Raw genomic sequence first — 27,758 nt, 5'->3', positions numbered from 1 at the left:
CCCTCCTCAGAGGCTCAAACTGGTAGATTTTCTACTGCAAGGTATCGGGAAACAGAATCCTCTGAGCGCTGCTCAGCTACTCTTCAGCTGTTCTTTTGACTTGATCTCTTCACTTCAAGTGAGCAGATTGTCTGCATCCCATCTGTTAGAAGGAGTAGAGGTACGTTTTGTGAATTGTTCTCACTCTAAACAGTTGTTGAATCCTCTCATTCAAGCACTCTTTTTAGGCCATGTGAGTGAGTTATGTGGGGCAGGAACGTCTACGCTGACGACCTGCACAAATAATGTATTATTTGTCTGCATAAATCTGTCCAAAACCCATAAGATAGCATCATTATATGCAACTGATAGTTCCAAAAACATTAGAGGACAGAAAGGGAATGTTGTTGCGTTTTCTAAATGCTGAGTCAATAGGGTCATCATCCGAAAAAAGTGCTTTGAAATCTAAAAGCTCAAGTTGGAACACATGCATGGAAAGATACCGATTCTGGAGCTTCCTCAGAGCCCTGTGTGCCACCACCAAGAGATACTCTGTCCCTCCCCTGAAGTGACATACTTCTGGTAATTGTGAGGGTGCACCTGCAAACTAAAGAGACTCACCATCTAAGAAAAAGCTGAAAAATAAACACAAAATGTATGTCTCCACTATCCACGAGTGTATCACACTCCCTTAGGAGATAGTCAGTCAACAAAGACACCATCTTTGAGTACATCTTAGACGATGTTGTCACCTAAAGGTTCATCGCCAACAACAGTCCCACTATCGAAGTACAATTTATCGTTGATGTCTACTGAAGGAGCCAAGATCACATTGACGAACTAGCCATCACACATAAGTCTACTATCAATAAAAACCCATCCGTCACCACATTTATTTTTGGTGACCAAGGTGTCAAGGAAGGCACTGTTGACGGAGCATAGGCTCCCCCTTGATTACCTAACTAGCGCAGCAAGCAAAGACTGCAACTTCTTATGCAGGGTTAAGCTTTTGAATGCGAGTCAGTGTATTTAATGTAATGTTACGTGCACACATTATTAATGTTCAACTTATTAAACAAAATGTTCTAAAAGAAAAAGGCTTCTGCTATCACTACAACGTTATACCCACAACTAAGTTTTATTTTGTATCTAACCTTTCTTTGATTTTATAATGAAAATGAACATTGAAGAAGGTTATGCTCACAGCCCTTTATCCACACCTTCCCTCATTTACTCTTTGGCAAAGAGGAAGCAACCAATAGATGGAGTGCTCTTCCCCACTTAGGCTCTTTCACCATACGTCTTTCACAATTGCCAGTCTCTCATTAATGTTCACGAAAATAGCAGCAGGGCTCTAAAACCGCAGGCACTAAATGTGTTTTTCCACTATAGATAAGTAAGTCTCCGCCAGATGTTTAGCACACTTTTTGGACAAACCACAATAAATTATTTTATTCAGTAATATCTGCTACAACCTCTGAATTCATTGTGAAACCTGTGAACTGCGAATTCTTTTCCAGTGCATGGCAAGTGCATATTTGCAGTACCAAGCATAGTGATTATTAAAGTGCTGTCCACTCTAGACATTCGCTTCAGCCTTCCATGGTTCAGTGCCAGAATCACCCCTACCCGTTCTACAGTCAGGGAATACCTCCTTTCAGGGTGGTTGGATATCCGAGCAAGACGACCATTTGCAGTCCTTACTTAATGTACAAAAGGTTTTGTCTCTTTTCGTGTAGATTTTCCTAAGCCAATTTCGAGTAGGATACCCGAGTAACTATATTTTATAGAAGGATTACCTAAACTGCGCAAACCTATGGCTCTGGGGGTTGCCATACACATAGGTTCTCTCTTCCCTCTTGGAAAGTTTATTTGCAAAATATAAGCCTTATTGTAATGTACTTCTACTCACATAGCAAGTAATTTATGTGCTTACGTGATTGTGGTTGGTTCCCTCCCAAAGGGACCACTTTTTGGGTATTTACCTTAAATTCATCCTTTTCTTCTGACTATGAAAAGTGGTCAAGGATGTACCTGTCAACAGGATCTCTCCTTAGCTTGAGCTGTGACACCCGATGCAATGTTTACAAAGTGTGACCAATCATACCATATATACAGGTGTATGGATATCTCCTTATTAGTCCAGGAGTACAATGGCTGCATGTCTCTTTTTGTGGGTGTGCTTGGATGCTTTCTTTCTGTCAGTGCTTAGGGCCAGAGCATTGCAGCCCTCTTACCGGCTCCATCCCATGCTGCATGTAAGCCTGCTGTTTCTCCAACCTGATTGAAAGTTCGCTGTTGTTGAGCACCACCACCAGTTTCTTCTCCCTATCACTTCCTAGCTGGCAAAGGACACTCATGGCATGGAGCTCCTCACCATGCATCTGTGAAGGACCAGTCTGTAGCATTCAGTGTTTGCGGCTGCCTCAGATCCAGCTAGTCCTCCAGCGCCCCACACATCTGCTCCTAATTTGTGTTTTGGCAGCTGCAAATTTGGTGGTCTCAGGTTGGAATCATCTGCTCCATCTCACCATCAGTCCAGTGCGATGAGATGGCTCTGCATGTGATCCCCTTCATGTTAAATGAGTGTCACCTAGGCACTAGGCGCATCAGTCGCCTTAGTCGTCTGGGCGGAAGCTGTGTAGCATAGGTTCCCAAATGTCCACCATCTTGGAAGCCAGTCATTACCTCACATATCCTATTTTGATTATACCACCAATTTTAAGGTATCTCGTTGTTATGCTTACTTGCCAATTTAAGGATTTTCTGGTGTTTGGTCCTTGTACCTAGGAAGTTCTGTATGACGATGCAAGCTATTGAAAAGGAGTCATAATGGGTGTCACAGGGTGAAACCACTGCACATGCTTTAGAATTCCTTTTGTATCACACAGTGAGTAAGGTAGTATGGGTTGCTGCCTAGTAGAAGCTGCAGCAGAGGCAAAGAAAAAGCACACTTATGATAGCAATCTGCTGCATCTCCTATGTCATGGAGGGAGCCTGGAAGTGAAACATTGTTTTACCTATTATAGAGGTGACAATGGTGCTAACATGAAGATATATACCTGCATAGCCCTGATGAATAAATATGGGAATTATTGTGTCTAGGGATAGTTAGAAGAGTGGTGAGAAGGTGACAGGTGGAAAGTACATTTGTAGGGTGCTTCTTCCTCCGTTATCCGTGTGGTGCCACAACACCCCATATTGTGTGCACAATGTGTGATCTAGCAGTAAGAGACAATATGGCATGAAAACACAGAATACTCCACATTATTTCATCCACTGACACCCGCTACGACTTGATACACATATCCTACCTGTGATCTTAATACAGAATCCCGCTTCTGTACTCAAAAATATGAAGTGCTCATGGAGTTCTATGTCTATTGGGCTTGCATCATCCATGTTGTCTAGTGGCCTACAATATATTACCATTTGACATTGCAGGGACCATGCTGGAGGGAACGAGAAGCTTGTGAAGCTGGTTTCTGGATTAAAAGTGTATGGCGGAGACAGCAGAGTAGGAGCTCTGAACCAGAAAGTTTCTCATCTCACTACTTTGCAGGTAAGTCCAATAACTGCTGTGCAGAATTTCCAGGTGCCTCTAGATCACTCGTATTGAATACTCCTAATAGTTCATGTCTATGTAGAATTTTCCATATACACAGCTTCTGTTGCAAATGCATTTTGTACAAGAATATTACTCATTTTTATCTCATGGCAGTTGTACACAACTGTCTGGCTGTACCCTAATTAAATTAGCTGGTTACTGTTCTCCCCCATGTGGGAATGATGTGGTATTTCCTGTGACCACAAGTCACTGATCATGTTTTCAGCATTTCTTGTACAGTTGTGCTTTCTTGTACAGTTGTGCAAGACTTTTGCAGGCTTGTACTATATCCAGTGCAATCATTTTAATCCAGACGTTTCATTAAGATCTCTTGTCCATACCAATAGTCACTGGAGTAGAACATTTCTGGGAGCTGTTAAAAATAAAAAAAAGTAGAAAGTTATAGAGAAAGAATTGCTAAATGATAAACCTACCCTATAATTTAGAGATTATTCATGTCTAGAAAATGTGTATGCTCTTGTGAGTTGCTAACCATGTGTGGATGGGAAGCGAAGGTTGCCACAGGCAGTGCAGCTTGATTCTCCTTTACTTCGGGTCCACACTTCTTGGAGTGGACTGAACACGATGTATGTAGGCCAGTTCTGGTCGTGATTGAGAGGAAAAGCCCAAAATCTGGTAAGGGCTCCATAATTTGCCACATCACCATCCATGCCTGGAATCACAACTTGATCAGGACTTTAACCTTCCATTGGGCTTTCACAAAGAAGACTCCATAAAAGGCACCACGACATGGTGAGAGCAGTGGCAAAAGTAGCAAGGGGAGAGCGCAAGAGCTAAATTACAAGCAAGGACTGGTGGGGAGTCACTAAAACGAGGAAAGGGCTTCTATGTCTTTTTCACTCTTTTTTTTGTCCTCATTTGCCTTAGCCCTCTTAGGAAAATCGCCAACCACCATGCGTATCTTTTCCTGAACATGTTCAGGGATTTTCGTATGGTTGTTAATCCAGACCAAGACACGATCGGATAAACGGCGGAAGGAGCATCCAGAGAGAGAGGGTAGAAACCTTTTACTCCACCAAGGTATTTTACAGCCTATCGGGCCATACTGTTTGCGAGGAGACCTGAGGAACTGGCCCATGAAGCTGGAAACAGGCATAATCATAGGACCCGGGGGGAAAAAAAAAACAAAAAAACCCTGACATCCTACTTCAAACATACCAGGAGATCCCAAAATGCACGCTTTCTCATACTGCAGGATCTAACCAGATCCATCCTAGATACCTCATAAAGCGAAGTCAGCCAGCCTGAGTGGGGCGGAGCAGCACGGTCTACCCAGAATTTACATATTTCTCTTCTGGCCATACGGATTGCGTAAAGATCTGGCTTGGCCCGTAACGTTGTCATCGAGGCCGAAGATGATTGAAGGAAGAGTAATAGACACTGAGATCTTCAAGATGAAATCCAAAGTTTTCTTCACCTTGTCCCAGGAGAGGCTGATTACTGGGCAATCCTTGAACACGTGAACATCCGATGCTTCTGGGAGGCCACATTTATTGCATGCTTTCCCAGGCTGAAATTTTGATAGTTTTAAAGGAGAAAAGTACGCCCTGTGTACTGTGAAAAGATGGTTTCGTTTCAGCCAGGCAGGTTTTACTATTTTATGCAATAAACTAAATGACTCCATCCAGATCTGCATACACTGAGAATGTAACTGATCTCCCCATAGCTCATCGGCAAGTTTGAAGTCGCCATCTGCCTCCTCCTCAATTGCCCAGTACCAAAATGCAACCTCCTTCCTACCCCCAGGCCTCGCCACAAGAAGTTCCTCGATATTACTATCCTTTCCCAGAAGTGTATCCTTCCTGGACTGTGCCTGCGCCTAACTCTTCATCTGAATATTTTTGAATCTGGAAAGTCCTGGGCCCACTAGTCCCCGTAGATCTTCCCAGGACAAGATAGAGCGCCCTCCCAACAGATCTTCCCACTTCTAAATGCCCGAATCCCTCACCGGAATGATCAAATTATCCTGAAAACATGGTGGTGTACCTGGGGAGTCCCATATTGGTGCACAATTTGAGAAGTAGCTAAGCCCTACTTTCCTTCTTATAGTTACCCAACTTCTGGATAACGAGTAAAGTATTTTTTAATTTAATTTAAAAAAAACATTTTTGGTCTCCAAATTTAAACAAAAATCCTTCCTCCTGCAGGCCTTCTCCCTTTAACATGGCCCGAAACAGTTCTCCACCTGATGTATTGGTGGGCACCTTTAGGAGCATTCTTGAATGCGTGAGTTGAAAGGCCCATGCATAGTATTGTAGGTCCGGAAGAGCCAAACCTCCCTTTTTCCCTCCTCCTCCTGAGCTTTTTCCACGCTAGCCGGGTCGCTTTAAATTTCCAGATGAAAGGGTTTAATTCCCGTTGGCATTTCTCTATCTGCTTGGTGTAAAAAGCCAAGGGGATAGAATTAAAGAGGAATCTTAGTTTAGGCAGAATGGACATCTTTACTATATTGATCCTCCCCAGAATGGACAAAGGGAGAAGAGCCCAAGATTTCATCTGTTTTTGACTCCCTGAACACCCGATCTAAATTATGTTCAGGGATCTTGCCAACCTCTTGCGTAATTCTTATCCCCAAGTATCGCAAAGAGGATCCTATACTAAGTTGTGAATTGGGAATGTTCCAAGCCATGATTTCAGTTTTATTGGCGTTTATTTCATAGCCTGAGATTTTACCAAATTCCACCGCCCGGTTGATAACTGTTAGGAAGGCTAAATCGGGCTCAGCCGTCAAATTGAGGATATCATCCGCATATAAAGCCACCCGCTTTTCCCATCCTCCGAATTTAAAAGGACCGATGTTAAGCTCTTCCCTAAGAACCTGTGCAAATGGCTCAATGAAAAGATTAAAAAGGAGGGGGGAAAGCGGGCAGCCCTGCCTAGTACCCCTTGTGATGTTAAATATATCTGTCAGAGAGCTGTTTACAAATAATCTGGCAGTCGGGTCCTTGTACAAAAGTTCAATGGCTTGGCAGAATCTATTTCCCAAATTGAATTTCGCCATAACCTCAGACAGGTACGCCCAATTAACCCTGTCAAAGGCTTTGGTTGCATCAAGGGTTAGAACAGCCAGCGGAAGTGCGAATGTGGATGCCATGTCAATAGCGCCGACCAGATCATATGTAAGATCCGCTATTTGACGCCCTTTGATGAAACCCTTTTGATCCGGGTGAATAATGGTAACAGCAACACTCCCGAACATATTTGACAAGATGGAAGCAAAGATTTTATAATCGCTGTTGAGGAGTGAGATAGGGCGATACGACCCGCAATCAGTCGGATCTTTACCGGGTTTAAGGATCAACACTACTGTGGCCTCATTCCATGAGCTGGGGGGGTCATCGCCCCTAATGAGTATATTATTGAAGACTCTCACCAAAGTAGGAATAATATCCTCCTTAAGTAGATGGTACAACTCTCCTGGTAACCCATCAGGGCCAGTGGTCTTCCCTCGTTTGGACTGGGAAATAGCCTTACTGACTTCCTCCTCAGTGATCTCAAGCTCCAATCCTAACTTCTGGTCATTTGAAATTGATATCTTCCTTATATATCTTTTGGAAGAAATCCCGAAATGCCTTACCGATGTTCAAATTAGATAGTCGGGGAGAGGTCTCACCCTCTACCACGATCTTACTTATATAGTTTCGGATCTGGTCAGATTTTATTTTCCAGGCAAGTAACTTGCCAGCTGCCTCTCCAAATTCGAAATAGGGGATTTTACTCACTTCCCATCTACGGGCGATTCTTTCTTGGAGAGTAGATTCAAGTTGTTTTTTAAGAGAGTCTAATCTTTTCCGATCCTCACTGAGTTCCCTGTGAGTACCTATTTTCTGCTTGATGATTTTCATCTCTCCTTCTAAACCCTTGATGGCATCTCTAAATTTCTTCTTTCTATAGGAGGCTCTATTTGTAATGGAGTCTCGCCAGAAAGCTTTCAAAGCATCCCAGACAATGGAAGCCTTAGTCGAATGCAAATTAATCTCGAGAAAATACTTAGTCTCGATACGGAGGAAACTGATTTCATCATCCTCTAACAGGATAGTATGATCAAAAGACCAGGAAGTATGAGGATGTTGCTGTATAGGTTTCAACCTAAAAGAGATTGCAGAGTGGTCGGAGAGGTGAGATAGACAATATCTTGAACTGAGTCTCTGAGGGTGTAACTGAACAGAGCATAGTCTATTCTGGACTTGTGTTTATATTTTAAGTTTATAAATGATACCCCTAGTTTTTCCCCAGCCCGTTCTCTCCATAAGTCGGATAGCCCGAGCTGCACCATCGTTGTTAAAAGTAGTTGTCGCGACTTGGAGGGAACTATAGCTCTTGAATTTGGGGATTTATCTAACAGAGTCTAACACAATATTAATGTCTCCAACCCAAATTACAGGATCCGAGACAACTAAAAGTTGAGAACGAATAGTGTCCAAATATGACGGATCGTCCTGATTTGGGCCATAATAACCAACCAGGGAGATAAACATCCCCCCTGGAGAAACACTCTCAATATAAGCCATCTACCACTTCGGTCTTCCCTGCATTCCAAAATGTGTGCCTTGGCTGGCCTTTTAAATATAAACAGTATCCCTCTAATATTTACTGTTTGGTCTGTACAAATGAAATTATCAATCCATCTCTAGTTTTTTAATAGGGCGGTAGTCTCAGATTTAAGGAGATGCGTTTTCCTGGATAGCAATGACCTGCGCCGGGGAGTCTCTCAAATATTGAAATATTCTATCCCCTCTACCCTTTACGCGCAGGCCATTGACATTCCAGGACAGACACTGGAGCGAAGTCATGGAACTATATCTTCCCCCACCATCCCCGCCTCTAAGAGCCTCGTACCATACCCTGAATCTAGTCCTATCTTGGCCCCAAAAAGCTGCTGGATCCACTGAAAATCATCCTGCATAAATCTAAAAAGCACCTGATACCCAACGAGCGCCGACAAATGAGGAATTTTTACCCTTTCACCCCCATAGCCCACCTCCCTCCCTTGGGAAACCCATCCCTAACTACTCTGGCTTGATGTTTGGCCAGAATTTACGTCTCAAGGCCGAGCAATACTATTTTTCAGCACAGCTTTCTTCTTAGTCCCCCTCACAGCACTCACCTTCCCTAGATTTCTCTGTGAGGCTTTGCCCTGTCCCAGGTCAGAATCGGAGTCAAGGTCAGAGTCCTCCTTCTGACGAGCGTTGTGCCTGGAACAATCTAATATACTGATTGGGGCCTCAGTATTTTCCCACCGGGCCTGGGCACGAGTAGTTCTCTGAGATACAGAACTGTCCTTAATGTCCTTAGTCAGCTTCCCCCTCTTCCTACCCCCCTTTCTTGCTCATGACCTCACTAGACTCCAAGACAGAAGTTCCAACTGCTTTTCTGGGCACCCCAGAGTTAAAATTCCCCTGCTTTGAGGCAAGCACGCTCTTACCGCTCTTTAGTAGGTGCAATACAGCTTCAGTGGTGTCCCATTCAGCAGAATCGATATGTGCTTCCGAGGTGGCCGCAGCTGCCGGCAAAAAGAAGGCGCCGATTCCAGGATTGCTACTAGTGCTGGTGCTGCTCGACCTACCCCGGGAAAGCCCACGGAGAAGACCGCGAGCCGCCGCACTTCGGCCGCGACTAATCTCCAGGGCAGCTCCAGCCCAGCACGGTAGGAGTGAGGGGCGCGGGAGCCGATTGAGGTCAGTACCATCTTTACCGTCTCTGGGGCACATTCAGAGAAAACCAACCCCCAAAACCTTGGCACGGGGAGAGCGGAGAAAAAATATCCCCACAAGGGCTTTATCCTCCGCGTTCACGCTGCAGGTCGACGCTGCTGCATTCGAAAAATTCACTCGACCGCTCGCATTTGCGAGTCAGATTAATTCAGGACCAGCTATTTTTAGGTCCTACTCGCCCTTTCTGGCGAGTAGGAATACAAACTGACACTTGACCTCTACCTCTGAAAGCAGAGGAAATGTGACAAGATAGCAAGATTTAAAGGCATCTTTATTGCTACTGAAAGCACTATCAAATCATATTGTTTAAAAGGGAAACGATTCTGTTATTGGTGTGAAACCAATACAATTCATCCAATTCAAGCTCCTGCTGAGCAGATTTTACCTCTCTCTGGCCAAGTCTGGAATCACTTTCTAGTCAGTCAAGGTTCACCTGGCTGCTATTTCCAGATACAGGAAATCTCTGCAGCTTCCTTCTTTATGTTCGTGTTCTCTTGTAAAACAATTCATGAAAGGACTTTTTCGCACTTTCCCTCCTGTGCTTTCGCCTCCTTCGGAGTGGGAACTCAATGTGATATTAGCACAGCTTATGAGACAACCATTTGAACTGATCCATAAAGCAGATCTCAAATATCTCACATGGAAAGTAGCCCTCTTACTGCCTCTCACCTCTGCTAGAAGGGTTAGTGAGATTCAGGCTTTCACGATCAAAGGACCATTCTTGCGTTTTACACAGAACTATGTGATCCTGCGGACGAATCCTAAGTTCATTCCAAAGGTACCTAGACAATTTCAGTTGAACGAATCAGTAAGACTGCAAACTTTATTCCCGAATCCATCTACTCCAGCTGAGAGGACATTACATTCATTAGATGTAAAACGATGTTTGAAGTTCTATCTTCAAAGGACAAAGGATATTAGGAAAACAGATCAACTGTTGGTGGCCTATGGTCAAGGAAAAAAGGAACTGCTGTAACAAAGGCTACAATAGCCAGATAGGTTGCATCGGCTATTCACTTCTGCCATGAAAAAGCAAACGAACCTCTCAGGAGAAAAGCTAAAGCACACTCCACCGGAACTGTTGCAGCATCTACAGCTTTGTTTGCTGGAGTTACATTGGACAAGATATGCCGTGCTGCGACATGGAAGAATGTCCACACGTTCACAAGACACTACTGCCTCCAATCTGCACAAAAGGAGGATGCAGCGGTTGGACAAGCTGTGTTACGCCATCTCTTTCAATAAGGTCAGATTCTTTACATTTCTTTAACGCTTGTCTATTATTAGTTTTCTTTACTGTTTCACTAATTACACTGTTCATTCTCTTATGTTTCTCAATTTTTTTGTTTCTCATGCGGATATCCACTGTATGGTTATTGCTTTTATGCTTTATCATTCCAATGTTTCAAAATGGTGGCTTTATATTGGGAGTGTTAAATGGTATGTCTCCCGCCATCCACAAATGACAGTACAATTTTGGTACTGCTTGCTATTCTGATTCCGGCATGTGAATCTATGAACGATACCCCAATACTAGAAGAAAACAAGTTACTTACCTGTAACTACAGTTATCCAGTATTGGTATCTTTCATAGATTCACATGCATCCACCCTCCTCTCCGTAGAACCAGGTCTCAGCATGAAGTCTGCAGCGTCAGTTAGGACGTCGCGTAGCCTAGATAGGGGCCATCCAGGCATGCTGACGTCAGTCCTTGAATGGTACTTAACAATTTTGATTATATGCTATACATTCATGGCTCTGCGCTTCTGGCATGGCATGGCATGGGGCTGTAAAGAATCTGCAGCTAGGTAGAGTCTCTACCAGATATGCACCATGTGTTATTCCTTTTTTTGTGTAGCGTCCTGAAGAGGTAGGGGATGGAAGGGTAGGCCGACAGATCTTGGCACAAGGGTGCCAGGTTTTGGGGAAGGTAAGCATGTCGGTGTGAGTGGGATGGCAAACTACTCACTGCAGCTTAGGGGAAGGGGTTGGGGGGGTTAGTGGCGGGAGGTTTGGTGGAGGTGTAGGGGAAAAGCTTGCTAAAAAGGATCCAAATTTGCAGCTGGTTACTTCATGCACCAAGAGTAGAGGTGTAGAATGTTAATCCTACATGAAGGGAGGACCAACCATTTGAGTTAATTTTCCCATTAGCCTACGGCAGAACAAGGCTGGGGTTCAAGGATTTACCTCTGGGAAAGTGCAGCTATATAGTTTTGGTAAACCAGATTTGTATGTACTGGATGGAGGTTAGTAAAAGTATAATTGTTGTACGTAAGGCGTATCTTGACAAAACAAATTGATAATGAATAATATTTTTAAAGTAGTCTCCTTCAGTGCTAATGGACCTAATAATAATATGGATTACGGGCAATATAAACTTGATTTTTAGCTGAGAACCCAGCAGTGATTTCAGTCCAGGAGACCCCCCATTCTGGTTGGAATGTTGTCAGAATTAACAATGTTTAAAAACTGTGCAGCATATGGAGGGTTTTCTTCTGCTCAGGCGACTCATGGGGGCACCGCTATTTTTTTGGCACAAGGGCTGGGGGCCGAAGTAGTAAATAGTGCTAGTGATAAAAGCGGTTGTTGGTGCTGGGTGAGCAGCATTGTGTGGTCAAGACCACTCATGTTTGTTTGCTTTTGTGCCCCACTCGAAGACAATGCTACGTCCTATAAGGAATTGTTTACGGTTATTAGAAAATTAGGGCGAAGTGATGATCTGGGGGGGATTTCAATGTGTTGCAGAATTTGAAAATTGGCTCTTCTGTTAATTTTAAAAAAGCCGACAAAACCAAAAACTTTGAAAGCAATTCGAAATTATCAGAAAACACTTGGATTGATGGATCCTTGGAGGGCGGCTTTCTCTACAAACATTACATAGACCTTCTTTTCAGGGAGATTCCGTAGGTCTTCGCCCATAGATTTTTTATTTTAATTTCAAAAGCCCTGAACTTTAAAATGTAAAACATTTTACCTAATGGTTTCCCAGACCATGCATTGGTCATTCTTGAGATAGTTTTGGGAAAACCCTCGAACCGTCCTAGATGCTGGGTTTTCAATAAACAATACATACAGGAGGAAGGGTGGGTGCAAATTTTTAAATAGGAAATAAAGGGATTTTTTACAATTAACCAATGGACAGCTTCACCAAGTATAGTATGGGATGCTCTGAAGGAGGATGATCGGTAAGGATGCAAAAAGTAGTAGAAAAGCTAAAATAAAGCTAATTTTAGAACGAAACGTACAGCAAAGCTATGATAGACTTCTGAGAAATTCATCCAAGTCTAATGAAAAAGAATTTGTTAATGCTAGACAGGTTTTGCATGTTATGCAAAATGTGAAGTTTTAAGTCAGGCCTATTTGCAAAAAGTTTGAGGAGAGCAATTTTACTGGGAGGTTCATAGCCTAGTAGGCACGTGAACAAGCTACCAAGAATAGGATTGATGGGGGCGTGGCCAGGCGCCGTCGAAAATGGCCGCCTAGAGCCCGAGCTCCGTCGGGACCGTTGCTGTCCCCTGCAAATCCGGCCGAATATCCTAGCTGGGAGACTTTGCCCTAGATGCCCCAGCTCCCTCAGGCATAGTGCTGACTCGTCGCGTTGGAGCGGAGTCCGGAGACCCACGGGAGCCACCACACCGTGATTGAAGTTTGCGGCGGCTGACCGGCGGCAGATGCCTGGAGCCCCGGAGCCGCCGGCCGCATCACTCGAGGCCCCGGTCTGAGGCCTGCAACGCAACGCGGCTGGTGTGGCGCGAACTCGGCGGAGGGCGTGGCCACTTCAACGATGCTGGAAGGACCAAGGCCGGAACACAGAAGTAGCGGTACAGGCCGCTGGCGAGGACACCTGCGGAGGGCCTGCAGACCCACATGAACAGCTGTGACCCGACGACTTCCCAGCGGGACAGCGGGGGTGAGTGACCATCTTCCCCAGCAACAGTCGCGTGGGCGCGAAGAAGGACCGGGCTGCGTTGCGACGTCCCCCCGAGGTGGGTTGGCTGTGCGGCCTTGAGAGCACCCAAGCACTGCGACAGCGGTGGTTTGGGGGAAATAAAAGGCCCACTACTGAAGCAAGGGACCAGCGGACGTGAGTGGCGGTCGAAGACCCAGTGCGCCGCTGATACACTACGGCAACCACCGCGGGAACTCCTCTGGCGGGCCTCAACCCTAAGTGTGACCCTGGGGAAGACAGTTGGCTCTGGCTGCGGCGGCCCGGACGGCACGGGGAGGCCAGAGTCGGCGCGGACTCTCACAGACGGGTGCGGGTGAAGTTAGATCCGGTCTTAGGAGCACCCGATCCACCATGCGGCCCAAAGGGGGGCTAGTGACCCAAACTAATAAACTGGACAACTATGCAGTGCCCAGACCACAGCCACAGCCCGGTGGCGCGGCAAAAGATGGCAAAGATCAGGCGGAACCCTCCCTGACCTCCATAATGGCTGCAAACCAGACCCTTGGCACCAGCCTTGAGGCCAAAATGGACAAAATCACTATTGAGGTTAATCTACTCCACGCCGACCTGGGGAAAACCACGGACCGGTCCAAATCCAACGAAGTGGACATTAAGGCACTGCAGGCATCTGAGAAGCGGCTTGAGGGCAGAGTGAACGAGCTCGTCCACCAACACAGGCAAATGGCCTTGCGGCTCGAGGACCAGGAAGGGAGGGCCCGAAGGAGCAACATACGCGTGGTGGGTGTAGCGGAAGGACTTGAGGGGGACTGTATGGAGCTCTTCCTGGAAGATCTGATCCTCCGCCACTTGAAGCCCAAGAGACTATCAAAGATCTTCACCATCGAACGGGCCCACAGAGCTCCTATTCCGAAACCCAAACCCGGGGCCCCCCCAAGAACAATTATCGCAAAAATACTTAACTACCGAGATCGTGACGCAATCCTCCAGGCCGCGAGACAACAGGGCGATCTACAATTTGAGGGGGCTACAGTTCGCTTCTTCCCGGACTTCACGCTCCAGGTCCAACATGAGAGACGCTCATTCCAAGGGGTTAAGGCGACGCACCGAGAACGCGGAATTCGGTACATGATGTTTTTCCCGGCGAAACTGAAAGTCATCTCGGGGGGGGTAAATCCCACTTCTTTACCTCGCCAGCAGCCGTAAAGGAATGGCTGGACACAAGGGAGCTGGAGGTCCAAGCGAAGCAAGATGGCGGACAATGGCGGGAAACCGAGGCTCACTCCCCAGAGTCGGCGAAGGGAAGAACGAAAGGAGACGAGCAAAGCCAATGTTCCTGGCGTTCAAGGTCTAATAGTCCATGCTGGGACTCAGCCAGGGACAACACAGCGCGATAAGGGTACGAACATTCGCATCTGAAGCCATCGAACAGTAATGTATAAAGTGCGCCAAATGTAAAACTGAGCTGTTCCGGAGGGGTAACATACATGCCGGCTCAGGGTCTCTGAGAACCTGCTAACTGTTTAATAGATGCACCTTTGACCTGTGGGGTCTAACTTTTTGGGGAACTACGGGCCGGGCGGCCGGAACGGGGCTGGCCCACGTTGTTCCCAAGTAGAGTTTCCTCGGAGGGGGTCTACTCCCCGGGGCAGGTTGGGCGACAGGCGCTCTGCTAATTGGGGTGGTGGGTAGTTTTGAACCCACAGAGCAGGGAGCAGGGAGGGGGGGCTTGTTTATTGCAGAGGAGGGAGGGGATGCGACACACAGTTGTTGAGGGGGGGGGGGTGCCGAATGTCAGGAATACCTAGGAATGATCGCATCGAATATGACGGTTGGGTGGGAACCAGGGAGGGAGGGGGAGTTGGGAAAGTATTACGGTCATGTAGAACGAGTGTTCATGGAGTCGGCGATGGTTCCGGGGTGCTGAGACAGGCCACCTCACAAAGCAACGGATATGGCTAAGAGATGGGAGAAGAGTCTAAAAATTCTGAGCTGGAATGTTAACGGGTTGGGGGACAGACTTAAACGCACCATAGTCCTACAGTTCATTAAACGGCACCAGCCTGACGTAGTCCTGCTGCAAGAAACACACCTTATGGGGAACACATGTCAGGCCCTCAATAGATGGGGCTACACTCTCGCAGCTATCTCCGGCTTCACCTCCGGCTCGAGGGGGGTGGGGATCCTGCTGCGTCGCTCACTGCCCCTTCACATAGACCGAACTGAATCTGACCCGCAGTGCCGTTTTGTAGTGATATCTGGAAGATGGGAGGGCTACACACTAAACCTGCTCTCCATCTATGTTCCGCCTGGCCTCCAAACTCGGGCTTACACAGACTTGGGCAAGTTAATACTCTCCCTCCCCGACGGTCAGTTGGTTCTGGGAGGGGACTTGAACGCAGTGGTGTCAGGGACCCTTGACAGAAGGCCCCCCAGAGAGCTGCCTTAGGGGCAGAAATGGCTGGCAGACGTTCTCGAGGCCTTCGGGCTCACGGACGTATGGCGCCTGCTCCATCCCACAGATACCCACTTCACATTCTTCTCTGGGCCACACCACTCATTCTCACGCCTCGACTACATCCTTACATTGCTGCATCACGACACTACAGTACAAGAAGCAACACACCTCACTCGGGGCATTTCAGACCACTCGCCGGTTTTTACGCACATAACGTTTGGCACCAGACGTGAGGGTTGCGTGGCGCCAATCCACGCCTGGCATCTCAAAAATAAAGACACTAATAGGAAGGTGTCCAATTCCATTACCCAGTACTTCGACGATAACGTTGGATCAGTGGACTCCCCCGTCACCCTATGGGAGGCCTTTAAAACAGTGGTCAGAGGGGAGGCGTTATCAGCTATCTCAGGCAAACGGAAAGAAAAACGATGCCGGGTCACGTCAGCTGAGGCAGATCTCAAAGGAACTTGAGAGGGAGGCGCTGGACGGGGAGGCCAAGGAGGTGCGACACAAACTGCAGATTAAGGTAGCAGAGTATAGAGAACTGGTGACTCAAGAGGCCCAAACGCTGGCTAGGCACAAGATGGGTGTAGGCTATACGATCAGGGCGACAAAGCTGGAAAACTCATAGCATGGCTCGATAAGAAGCAGCAGGCCAGGAAGGTGGTGCCGGAAATACGCACGGCAGCGGGGACTGTGGTTACTGAGCCCCGTGAGATAGTAGAGGAATTTGCGAGACACTACAAACAGGTTTACAGTCGAGAGTCGGACCGACAAGAGGAGGACTCAGTAGCCCTCCTTACGGATATCCGATTGCCTTTCCTATCAGATAATGATCGGGAAGCCCTTGATGGCCCGCTAACGGAGGCCGAACTACAGCGTGCTATAGTAGAACTACGCCCAGGCAAAGCCCTAGGACCCAATGGCCTCCCAATAGAGCTCTACAAGCTCAAACCAGATGTTCTCAGTAAACACCTCAAACTCATGTTTGAAAGAAGCAGGGAGACGGGCGTACTGCCCCGAGACCAACGCATAGCGACCATAGTGGCAATACCTAAAGAGGGAAAACCTACAGACTCCTGCGCCTCCTGTAGACCAATCTCGCTACTTAATGCGGAGCCAAAAATACTAGCGAAAACACTTGCCAATAGGCTCCAACCGGTACTGACTACACTGGTCCACCCTGACCAATCAGGGTTCATGCCCCACCGCAATACAGCACTTAACATTCGACGATTAAATGGGGTACTGGGGCAGCGTCATAGGCTACAAGAAGACGCGGTGGTAGTCTCCCTAGACGCCACCATGGCATTCGACACCTTAGAATGGCCCTACATGTTCGCAGTCCTACGTAAACTGGGTTTTGGACCTCAGTTTATAACTTGGGTTCGTCTTCTCTATACGGAACCGCTGGCACAGGTTCTGGTGAACAACAAGGTATCTGAGGTTTTTGCCCTAGGGAGAGGGACTAGACAGGGCTGCCCCCTCTCTCCCCTCCTATTCGCCCTTTCCCTTGAACCGCTCGCCGCCTGGATCAGGCAGGATGTTTACTTGAAAGGTATAGTATGGGCGGAAGGATGGGAAGACAAAATATCACTCTACGCCGACGATATCCTCCTGTACCTCTCCAAGCCGCAAAGGTCGATACTGGCGGCACTTGACATTTTTGCGAGCTTCGTACCTAACTTCGGCTTTCGCGTCAATTGGAGCAAATCATACCTGTACGTCATTCGCGGTGACCCCCCTAGGCTTCCCGCCACGTGCCCCCTCACAGTGGCAGAGGACGGGTTCAGATACCTGGGAGTGTTCATTACCACAAATAAGGCTCTCATGTATGACCGAAACCTTAAACCACCACTAAGCCGGCTTCAAAGTGAGGCCAAATCCTGGCAGCACCTTCCGTTATCCTTGCTGGGCCGAGCAGCCTTATTTAAAATGATGGCGCTGCCACGGTTTATCTATGCCCTACAGAACTATCCAGACCTGGTACCCAACACTTACTTTACGGCAATTGAGGCGGCGCAGCGCGAGCTCCTGTGGGCCGGAACGCCTCGAATTGCACTGAGAAAACTCACACTGGGGTGGTATGACGGTGGCATAGCCCTCCCAGACATCCGTAAGTACTACTGGGCGGCCCACCTCTCAGCGATCAATCAGGGGACATACGGTGACGGTAACGACCCCGCCTACGGGATGGATAGATGGCTGCTCCCCGGGAGGAACTATGAGATTGCACTCTACTCAAAACCGGGCATACACCGACTCACCGGGCCTACATAACACTCCGTACAGATATGGCATATAGCGCAGAAGAAACTCTGATGGTCGGACGTCCTCACAATGGCCACGCCACTTTGGGCCTCCGAAAAACTGGGTAACCTTGGCCACACTAAGGGGTTCCGGAACTGGGACCTGATCGGAATCTTCCAAATCAAAGATATCTGGGGCCCTAAAGGGATCCACACATTCGCCCACTTACAAGACACGTATGAGCTGGCACGCACTGAATATTTCAGATACATGCAGGTGCGACACTCCCTACAGGCGAATATTCCACCAGAGACTCAACTACCACAAATCTCACTGCTCGAAGACAGGATACTAGATGGGCACATGACAGAACACGCCATCTCACTCACCTATAAAAAATTAATCAATAACCCCCCAGACATGCTCCTTCCCCTCAAAGAGAAATGGGTCGCCGACGGGTTGGAAATAGATGAAGAAGAATGGATGTATGCACTTGCCTCCCCACGAGAGGTGGCGATATCAGCCCGACTGCGAATGATCCAACTGAAGATCCTACATAGAATATATATTTCATGTACTAGACTACAAATGATGGGGAGGGGCGGTGAGGGGCTCTGCAGGAGGGGCTGTGGCGGAATAGGTACCTTTTTCCATATACTATGGGGTTGCCCAAAGGTACTGGAGAAGGGTGGTGCAGTGTATGCAGGAGGTGTGGGAGGTGGAGCTTCGACCAGAGGCCAAGAGATGTCTCCTTAATATCTGGGAGCCCACAGACCTGACATCAAAAGGGAAAACGTGGGTGACGCTTGGACAGATGGTGGCAAAAAGGAACATTGCTAGACTGTGGGGTAACCCTAATCCACCAAAACTGACAGATTGGCAATGTGACATGGACTGGTGTATGCTGCAGGAAAAGTCTGTGTATGTAGCGAGAGGGTGTCCTCGGAAATGGGTGGGAATATGGACCAGCTGGAATGAATACAGGGGGAACATCTGCGAACCTCCACATACCACACAGGCTAGCTCAGAGGACATAGAATAACTTTCACTTCTAAGTGTCTCTAGACTCTTGGAACACGCTGGGCTGTCATGCATCACCGGGACAGCAGTAGACTCGATTGTGCTGTAACTTGATGACCGTGTTAGGGGGGGTTTGTTCTTAGTTTGTTTCTCTTGTTACCTAAAAAAGACTGAAACTTATAATATGCTTACAGATACAAAGATGAAAATCGGACCTTCATTGATCTGCCTCCTAAATGTGAACCACATGCACTTTATAACGCCGCCGTACCCCCGGGTTGACGGCAAGGGGGCTGTGTTATCAAGGAATTACTGCGTAACCTGAAGTGACGTTGCGGCCGGCCCGATGGGTTGTAGGCTGGAAGCCGTGTACTGTGAAATACTGTAATAAAGGTCTTTAAAAAAAAAAAAAAAAAGAATAGGATTAATGCCCTGAAATTTCCAGCCTCTGGAGTTAGGAGTAAGGAACCGGAGAAGGTGGGAGATCATGCTTGATTACTATAAACGGATCTACACACAAAAACAGATGGCAGATATAGACTCTCAGGTAATGTTTTCAGAGGATTGTAATATTCCAATGTTAACTAGAGAAGAGGGGGTTAACGTCTCTCGACCCTTCTCTAGAGAAGAACTGATTGAGGTTATTATGTATCTCCTGAATTGTAAGCCTGTGGGCCAGATGGATTCCTGGTGGAATTAGTTTGGATCCTTTGTAGATGTTTTAGCTGACTACTTTTTACTGGTCGCCAATACATTGTTACAAGGGGGTTCTATACCATCTTCATTTTTTTTAAGGGGAATGTGGTGAGCTTCCTAAAGAAAGGTAAAGATGCTGAGGATTCAAACTCAGATTGCCCAATTACATTACTAAATGCTGATTATGAAATAATCGCAAAGTTATTGGATAATAGATGTAATCTAATAGATTCAGGGTTAATCCATTTAGATTAGAATGGTTTTATAGCCGGGCAACAGTTAGGGACAAATACACATTATCTGGCGGAAGCCTTGGACTATTTTGCAATTAATGATATATCAACTTTGGTGCTTCTACTAGATGCAGAGAAAGCATTCGACCCCGTTGTCTGGGAAACTCTATTTAGTATTTTGTCCAAATTCAGTTGTCCCCCCTAGATCACAGGATTGATAAATAAGATGTATTGCAATGTAGAAGAAAGTATTATCCAGTATTGGATCTTTCATAGATTCACATGTGTGAATTATCTCCGCAGTCGAGGTGGGAGTCTCACGGTAAATTTATAATAGCAGTAATTAATTTTACCATAGGCTATTATGCATTATACAGTCACTGCATTAGCCCATCCATATCCTTTTGTAAAACAAACCAAAGTTAAAACACAACCAATTAGATGTCAGCACCCTCTAAAACACTCCACAGAGATGCAAGACCCTCAGATTTTCCACCGCACGTCATCGTGACCGGGAGTCTCCCTGAGCTCTGATCAGTTTTTCTCTTCATCTTGGATATTTGGATTTCAAAATATCAGATTGTTCAGAGAAAGGACTCTGCAAGACATTGTGGGTCATGTGGTAAGAAAATGCAGTATGTTGAGGATCCCCACAAGGATTTTATTTACTGCTTATTCTCTTTTCATAAGGTCAAAGACTGTAGGATTTGCAGATCTTTCTTAACGAAGACTTTAAAAGAGAGAAGTTAGGCTGCTTACTTGGTTAGAAAGACTCAAATCTAAATCTTCTGTGTTCTCTGATGAGGAAGGCAGTTTCAGTTCTTAGACATCCTTTGAACTTTCAAAAAGAGGGCTAGATATTTGGAATCCCCTGAGGGACATAAAAAAGTATCAAAAAAGACCCTTTATGCCTCAAAGAAAGCGAAGCGAACATTCCCTTCTGAGGATAAATCTGCCATAAAAACTGCTTTTAAACATGTAAGCACTCACTCAGAAGAGACTTTAAAGTAATCATCGAAAAAGACCTTGTCGGCTGTTAAAGCGCTGTTGGAATTCATTACTTAAGTCGTCGGCAATACTTACATCATCTAAGGAGGCTTTGTTGACTAAGAATAAGCCAACAGAAGTTTTGTCATCGTCAACGACATCTAATCCACAGTTGGCGCTAATCTCTTTGGCGCCTACACAGTTGACTACACTACTATCATCGACACCTCCACCGTCGACTGCCCCTTTACCGACCACTGCGCCTCCACCATCCACATCGCTCTCATCGACGGTGCCCCCGCCATCGACGACAACTACTTAGTCGACAACAACTTCTTCATCAACAGTGACGGCTCCGTTGACTGCACCCACAATGACAAGACTGTCGCTGACCACCGTCTTCTCTACGTCGACGGTGCCTGCTTCGCCGCCGATGAAGGCTTCGTTGACGTCTCAATTAAAGAGATCTTCCACCTTACAAATAACACCTGTTTTGTCCTCGAGAATCTTGTCTATGATGCCGTCGTGGAGAGGTTTTTTTTCATGATCCCTCTCATATTTCACCTTTGCCTCCTAGTCAGTTTTTAGAAGAATCGGCTGATGAGGGGATGTTCAGCCCGGCGCACAGTCCTTCACAATGCCAATCTACATCTACAAGAGCTAAATATCACATCAGGTGTCATAAAAAAATAGGCATATGTTTCGTTGCTCTTGTCATTTGACGTTGCTTTGTATGATTTTTGAATAAGAATTGATTTGGAAATAGTGAAAAACGGAAATTGTAATGTCTATTGTCATTTGGATGTTTTCTGCTTTATTTGTAATTTTCGTAATATTTGCTTTGTCCAAAATGTAATGGTTATATATGTGTAAATAAGTGATTTATGTGGTTTTGTATATATGTATTCTTCTTTTGCCAAAAAAGAAAGTTTCCAAAAAAGTTTTGCTAAAAAAATATTAGTGACGGGTATAAATAAAAGTACCCAACCAGATGTAATGAATTTTTTCATTTGGTCTATATAATAATTGTATCATAAACAAAGAGAGTGTGGGCATTTGTGTTTTTTTGTTGTGATGGAAAGAGCAGCAAATCGTTTTCATTTGCCTATGCTTGTCAACTGATTGTTATGATTTTTAAGGTCAGGCCAGGAAAACAGTACGTGCAATTCCTATTATTGATTATATTTGGGAGAAAGGAATTAAAATGATAAATGCACCATATTCAGTTCCAGCAGTGCTTCCCAGAATTGATAAAAAATATAAGGCCCCTGATGATACACCAGCCTGCTTAGTGGGCCATCCGAGGCCGGATTTATAATTGCTCAGGCTGCACAACGAAGATCAAGAAACCCTTCAGTGCCTATTACTGCTCCTCCTGATAAAGATGGGCGACGCTTGGACAATATTGGGAAAAGGTTTACCACAATTGCAGATGCGTCGGTGTGTGTTGCCAATTCCCTGGTAATTTTAGGACGATATGACTGCCAGGTGTGATTGGATGTTGCACCTTATCTTGAATATTTACCAGATGATGATAAGCAGGAGGCACGAAAGATTCTTCTTGAAGGTGAAAGATCAGCCTCTGAGATTATTGATGTATCCATGGACATGGCTTCTCTTGCTTTTAGACAGTTGGCTGGAACGGCAGTTCTCCATCGTCCGGGTTCGTTAAAATCTACCACTTTCCGCCCTGAGGTGCAGAGCAAGATCTGGACCTGCTGTTTGATGGCGATGCACTTTTTTGGGAAGCAAATTGATGAGGCATTACAGGCTATTAAAGCGGATACTGATACTGCTACTGCTAAATCTTTAGGGACACTCCAATATAGGAAAACACCCTTTCGTGGAACGTGTGGGAGAGTATCTTTTTCCTTTCGTTGAAATTACCAGAAATACCAGCCACAATCATATCAATCTTACCGCTATGGGTATCCGCAGCAACAGTTATATTGAACACCACCATCCGCTGTGTATTCCAGACAACAGCCGAGGAGGAAACAAGCTACCCAATCTAGAGACAATACTAGAAAATAGTGACAACATCCCGGCACCTGCTATGACTCCATCCATGACCAACATCAATCCAACTCATGTTTCCTTGCATTTCGATCAGTGGAGTCAAATTACAAAGGACACATGGGTCCTAGACATTATAAAGTATGGCGATTCTTTAGAATTTGTGACAGTTCCACCTTCTCATCCACCTCCAAGATGGCTTCTATCTCATCTCCAGTTGTTAAGAAAGGAAGCATACGTTATGCTTCAGAAAGGGGCCATAGAAAAAGTTTCTCATTCTCAGAGGGGAAAAGGTTATTATTCCCGCTTCTTTCTAATAAAGAAAAAGTTGTGGGAATGGAGACCCATTCTGGACCTGAGAAATCTAAACAAGTATCTTCAGCAAAAATCTTTCCGCATGGTCACTCTATAGGAGATACTTCAACTTCTCAATCATGTGGATTTCATGACAACTCTAGATTTACAAGATGCATATTTCCATTTTCCAATACATCCCAGGCATTGAAAATTCCTTCGTTTCACTGTAGCAAGTGCTCATTTTCAATTCAAAGTCCTCCCATTTGGTCTCCGCTCAGCCCCACGAGTGTTCACCAATTGCCTAGCTTCAGTTGCTGCTCGTCTCAGACTTCAAGGTCTTCAACTGTTCCCTTATCTTGACGACTGGGTAGTAAAGGCACTGTCTTATCAGCAGGCCTCAAAGGCAACTTCGATCTGCTTATGGATGTTTCGCTCCCTGGGGCTGTCGCCTCGTTATCAAAAGTCTGTTCTACAACCGTCTCAAAAAAATTATCTTTCTGGGAGCAACTCTGGATACCATGAACGACAGGGCATTCTTGTCTGCAGAAAGACAAACAAATCTCATCTCTTTAGCTACAAATCTAGCCGGAAGAGAGTTTGCTACTGTACGCCTAATAAAATCTCTGGTTGGCATGATGTCTTCGGCAGTTTTGTCGGTACCTCACGCACGTCTTAAAATGAGAACCTTACAGGAGCAGCTAGACCAGCAATGGCTCCAGCTAATCGGATTGTTCGACAGCCTAGTTCGGATAACTCCAACCATGGAAAAAGCCCTTCTTTGGTGGCAATTCTCCAAGAATCTCTTGACAGGCCTAACTTTTCATTCCCTGCTAACGGATTTCATCCTTACCACAGACTCCTCTCTAAAGGGACGGGGAGTCCATCTTTAGGGTCTTCGAATAAGAAGCAAGTGATGCAAATCGCTTGCAAAAATGCACATCCACTTTCTGGAGTTGCGGGCCATTTTCCTAGCCTTACCGGCTTTCCTCTCAAGGATACAATGCTCTTCAGTTCTTATACGAACGAACAATACTACATGCATGCATTACCTCAACAAACAAGGAGGTGCACGTTTACACAATCTATCTCTTGAAGCGCAGGAAATCTGGAAATGGATTCTTTCGCACCACACCTCCAACAAAGTAGAACTTCTCCCAGGTGTGAGCAACAGTCTAGCAGATCTTCCAACTCCTGCCACGAGTGGGAACTGAATCGAAAATGCCAGTTCTTCACCCGCTGGGAACCAGAAATGTGTTTCTAATAAGATTGTCGGGGATCTTCGCGTACGCTTTTCCCCCATACCCTTTGATAGTGAGGCTACTAATGAAAATGAAAAGAGCCATGTCGTCTGATTCTCATTGCCCCACGTTTCCCTCGCCAACATTGGTTCACGGAGCTTCTCCTGCTCTGAGTGCAGACCTTATCGCCTTCCACTAAAGTCAACGCTGCTGACAATGAGCAAAGGTCAGATTCTCCATTCACGTCCCACATCGCTCCAACTGCATGCATGGCCCCTGAATTCAATAAATTCAAGGCTCTAGATCTGCCTCCGGATTGTAAGGACATTCTATCTAGAACAAGAGCAGTGTCCACTATTAAGACCTCCAGTTTAAAATGGATCGCTTCTGTTCAAGGTGCCTTCAGAATAATCTGCATCCGTTTGATTCTCCTCCAGAGAACAGTTTGCCCTTCCTTCTTTCCCTGGCTAAATCAGAACTCATGTAGACTGCTATTAATGTACAACTTGCTGCCATTTCCAGTTACAGACGTTCCTCCAACGGTCCTTCTCTTTGTTCATGTTGTTTGGTGAAACAATTCATGAAAGGGTTGTTTAGGGTTTTTCCTGTTATTCGAGTTCCTCCTCCTGAATGGAGCCTTAATATATGTCTTGCACACTTATGAAGTCACCTTTTGAGTCTACACACAGGACTGAGCTCAAGTTTATTTCCTGGAAAGTTGCATTACTGTTGGCTCTTACATCCGCCAGGAGGGTCAGCAAAATACAAGTGTTTACGATTAAGGAACCCTATCTTCGTTTCACTAATGACTATGTCCTGCTTAAAACGAACCCAGCATTAATTCCGAAGGTACCTTCTACTTTCCACCTTATTAAACCGGTTATTCTTAGAATTCTTCTTCTCCGGCTGAAAAAGCTCTTAGTATTTTAGATATCAAGAGATGTCTTAAGTTTTATTTGCAACGTACAAAGCACATTCGAAAATCTGATCAGCTTTTCGGTCTCCTATAGTTTACAAAGATCAGGTGCTGCCGTGACTGAAGCAACTATTGCCAGGTGGATTTTGGCCGCCATTGTTTTATGCCACACTTAAGTAGGCAAACAACTTACTATCAAGCCTAAAGCTCATTCTACAAGCACAGTATCATCCTCAGCTGCTTTGTTTGCGGTAGTGCCATTGGACATTTATGCCGCGCAGCAACATGGGGTGTGCATACATTTACACTGCATTACTGCTTGGATTTGGCTGCAGATGCAGCAGTAGGACAACCAGTCTTACCCAACCTTCTTTAATAAGGTAAGCCTGTTTTGCAGGCGTTTGCTTTATTTCAGTTCATTTGCATTATGTTGACATGTTATTGCTATGTCTTGCATGTTTCTTTTATAAATTTGGTACAGGTATATATATATTCCATATTAGAACATTGGAAGCTTAATTGAAAACAATGGAGTAGCTCCGGGCTTATAATGGCTGGTATAAGCCCGGAGCTCCAACATTCCAATGCTTCTTTGTGTCTGTGAACAAAGGCTTCAGGTAGCCTGAGGGGATTTCAATCCCCTCGCGCTCCCTGAAGCCTTTGTTTAATATGTTAGAACATTCTGGCCTCTAGTGGCAGAATGTTCTAATAGCATTATAGCCCTTCGTAGCGGGCTATAACGGCTATTAAAGGCCTGCTGCCTTGTTAAAGTCCCTCACCTTCGGCTCGGGCCTTTAACACTGCAGCAGGCCTTTAATAGCCGTTATAGCCCGCTACAGCAGGCTATAAGGCTATATGAGTACACACCATCCTCAAAGTTTATATTTGAATAAGTTATTCTTTGGTAACTACTTGCTATTCTGATTCAAGCATGTGAATCTATGAAAGATCCAATACTTGATAAGTAAACGAGTTACTTACCTGTAACTTCGGTTATCCAGTATTGGTATCTTTCATAGATTCACATGCAACTCACCCTCCTCCCCGAAGAGGCTTGCCTTATTTATTACTAATACTCTTGTGCTAGAAAATCTGTGCTAGAACATCTGAGGAACTTGTCTCTTTGTGGAGTGTTCTAGAGGGTGCCGACGTCTGATTGGTTGTGTTTTAACTTTGGTTCTTTTTACAAAAGGATATGGATGGGCTAATGCAGTGACTGTTCAATGCATGATAACCTATGGTAAAATTATTTCCTGCTATTATAAACTTACCGTGAGACTCCCACCTCGACAGCAGGGATGATTGAAGCATGTGAATCTATGAAAGATCCCAATACTGAATAACTGAACTTACAGGTAAGTACCTCGCTTTCTTATCATTAACACAGTAGAAGTGGGGAAAATACAAGTTTTAAGTAGAAACCAGCAGGGGTGCCTGCTATCCCCAGTTCTATTCTCCTTCTTTATTGAGCCACTAGCTATAGCGATCAGCGAAAACAGCAGTATTCATCCCACTCTGTTGATGATGGGGAAGATAAAATGATATGCCGATTATATTAGGTTTAATTTGGCAGTAGTAAGGATGCCCAGGAAAAGGCTTTGGAGATCTTTCCACAGTATGAGAAATTAGGAGGCTATAGAATTAATTAGAAAAAAACAGAAATAACATTGTGCAGGTGTAATTGAGATGTTCTGCACCTTGATATTCCTGTGTGCATAAACTTGCAGCCAAAATGATATCTACGTATCCGGTATACACCACGGATTTAGGATCTATATGATCTTACATTTTCCCCTCTCCTTTTAAAAGTACAAGATGTATTTTCACGGTGGAATTCTTTCTCACTGACTATTCTAGGGAGAGTCTCCCTGATTAAAATGTTGATTTTTCCATTGTTTAACCCGTTGCCTGCTTATGACGGAACCACGCCGTCATGAGCCACGGGCGGCGTGTGCTCATGACAGCGTGGTTCCGTCATGCTGCGCCCGCTCCGCCCACGCGGCATTCATTCCCTGCCCTAATGAGCGGGCATTAAGCACTTTATACAAACATCGGGAAGTTGGAGGGTTGGCGCTTCCTATTCTCAAGGATTACTATTTTGCTTATTTTGCACAGTATATGTCCAGGTTTAATATTAATACAAAGCTGCACAAGGCGATTTTTATGAATAATTTTATGCAGCTGATCTTTAAAGAGTATCATATATGGGATGTGTTAAAGTCCGTAAAGTCACCTAAAAAAGTAAGATATAAGAGTCTGAAGTGGTTTCTTCGGATTCGTGGGGACCTCTATAGGAGATATTACATTGCCAATATCAACGCAGTGACACTCCTGCCCGAATTAGTCACTAAACCCGGTGTCAATCTTGCTCCCGAAATTGTCCAAAAATGGGCGAAAATGGGGTTTAGGAAATTATCTG

The 27,758-nt window shown here is 45.5% G+C and overlaps 1 protein-coding gene across 4 annotated transcripts in view; it reads left to right on the top strand.

Annotated features, from left to right (window-relative positions):
• HAGH (hydroxyacylglutathione hydrolase) overlaps positions 1 to 27,758 on the top strand; it is a 408,719-nt gene that overhangs the window by 191,790 nt on the left and 189,171 nt on the right. For all 4 annotated transcript variants that reach the window (XM_078664886.1, XM_078664885.1, XM_078664887.1 and 1 more), the window contains exon 4: positions 3,424 to 3,541. In XM_078664886.1, coding sequence (XP_078521012.1) covers positions 3,424 to 3,541 — 118 coding nt within the window. The remainder of the gene's footprint in view (positions 1 to 3,423; positions 3,542 to 27,758) is intronic.

This window comes from Lissotriton helveticus, chromosome 10, assembly GCF_964261635.1.
Source record: "Lissotriton helveticus chromosome 10, aLisHel1.1, whole genome shotgun sequence".
Classification (NCBI taxonomy): domain Eukaryota; kingdom Metazoa; phylum Chordata; class Amphibia; order Caudata; family Salamandridae; genus Lissotriton; species Lissotriton helveticus.
Note: the sequence above shows the minus strand (reverse complement) of the source record. Positions and strands in the feature narration are given on the sequence as shown.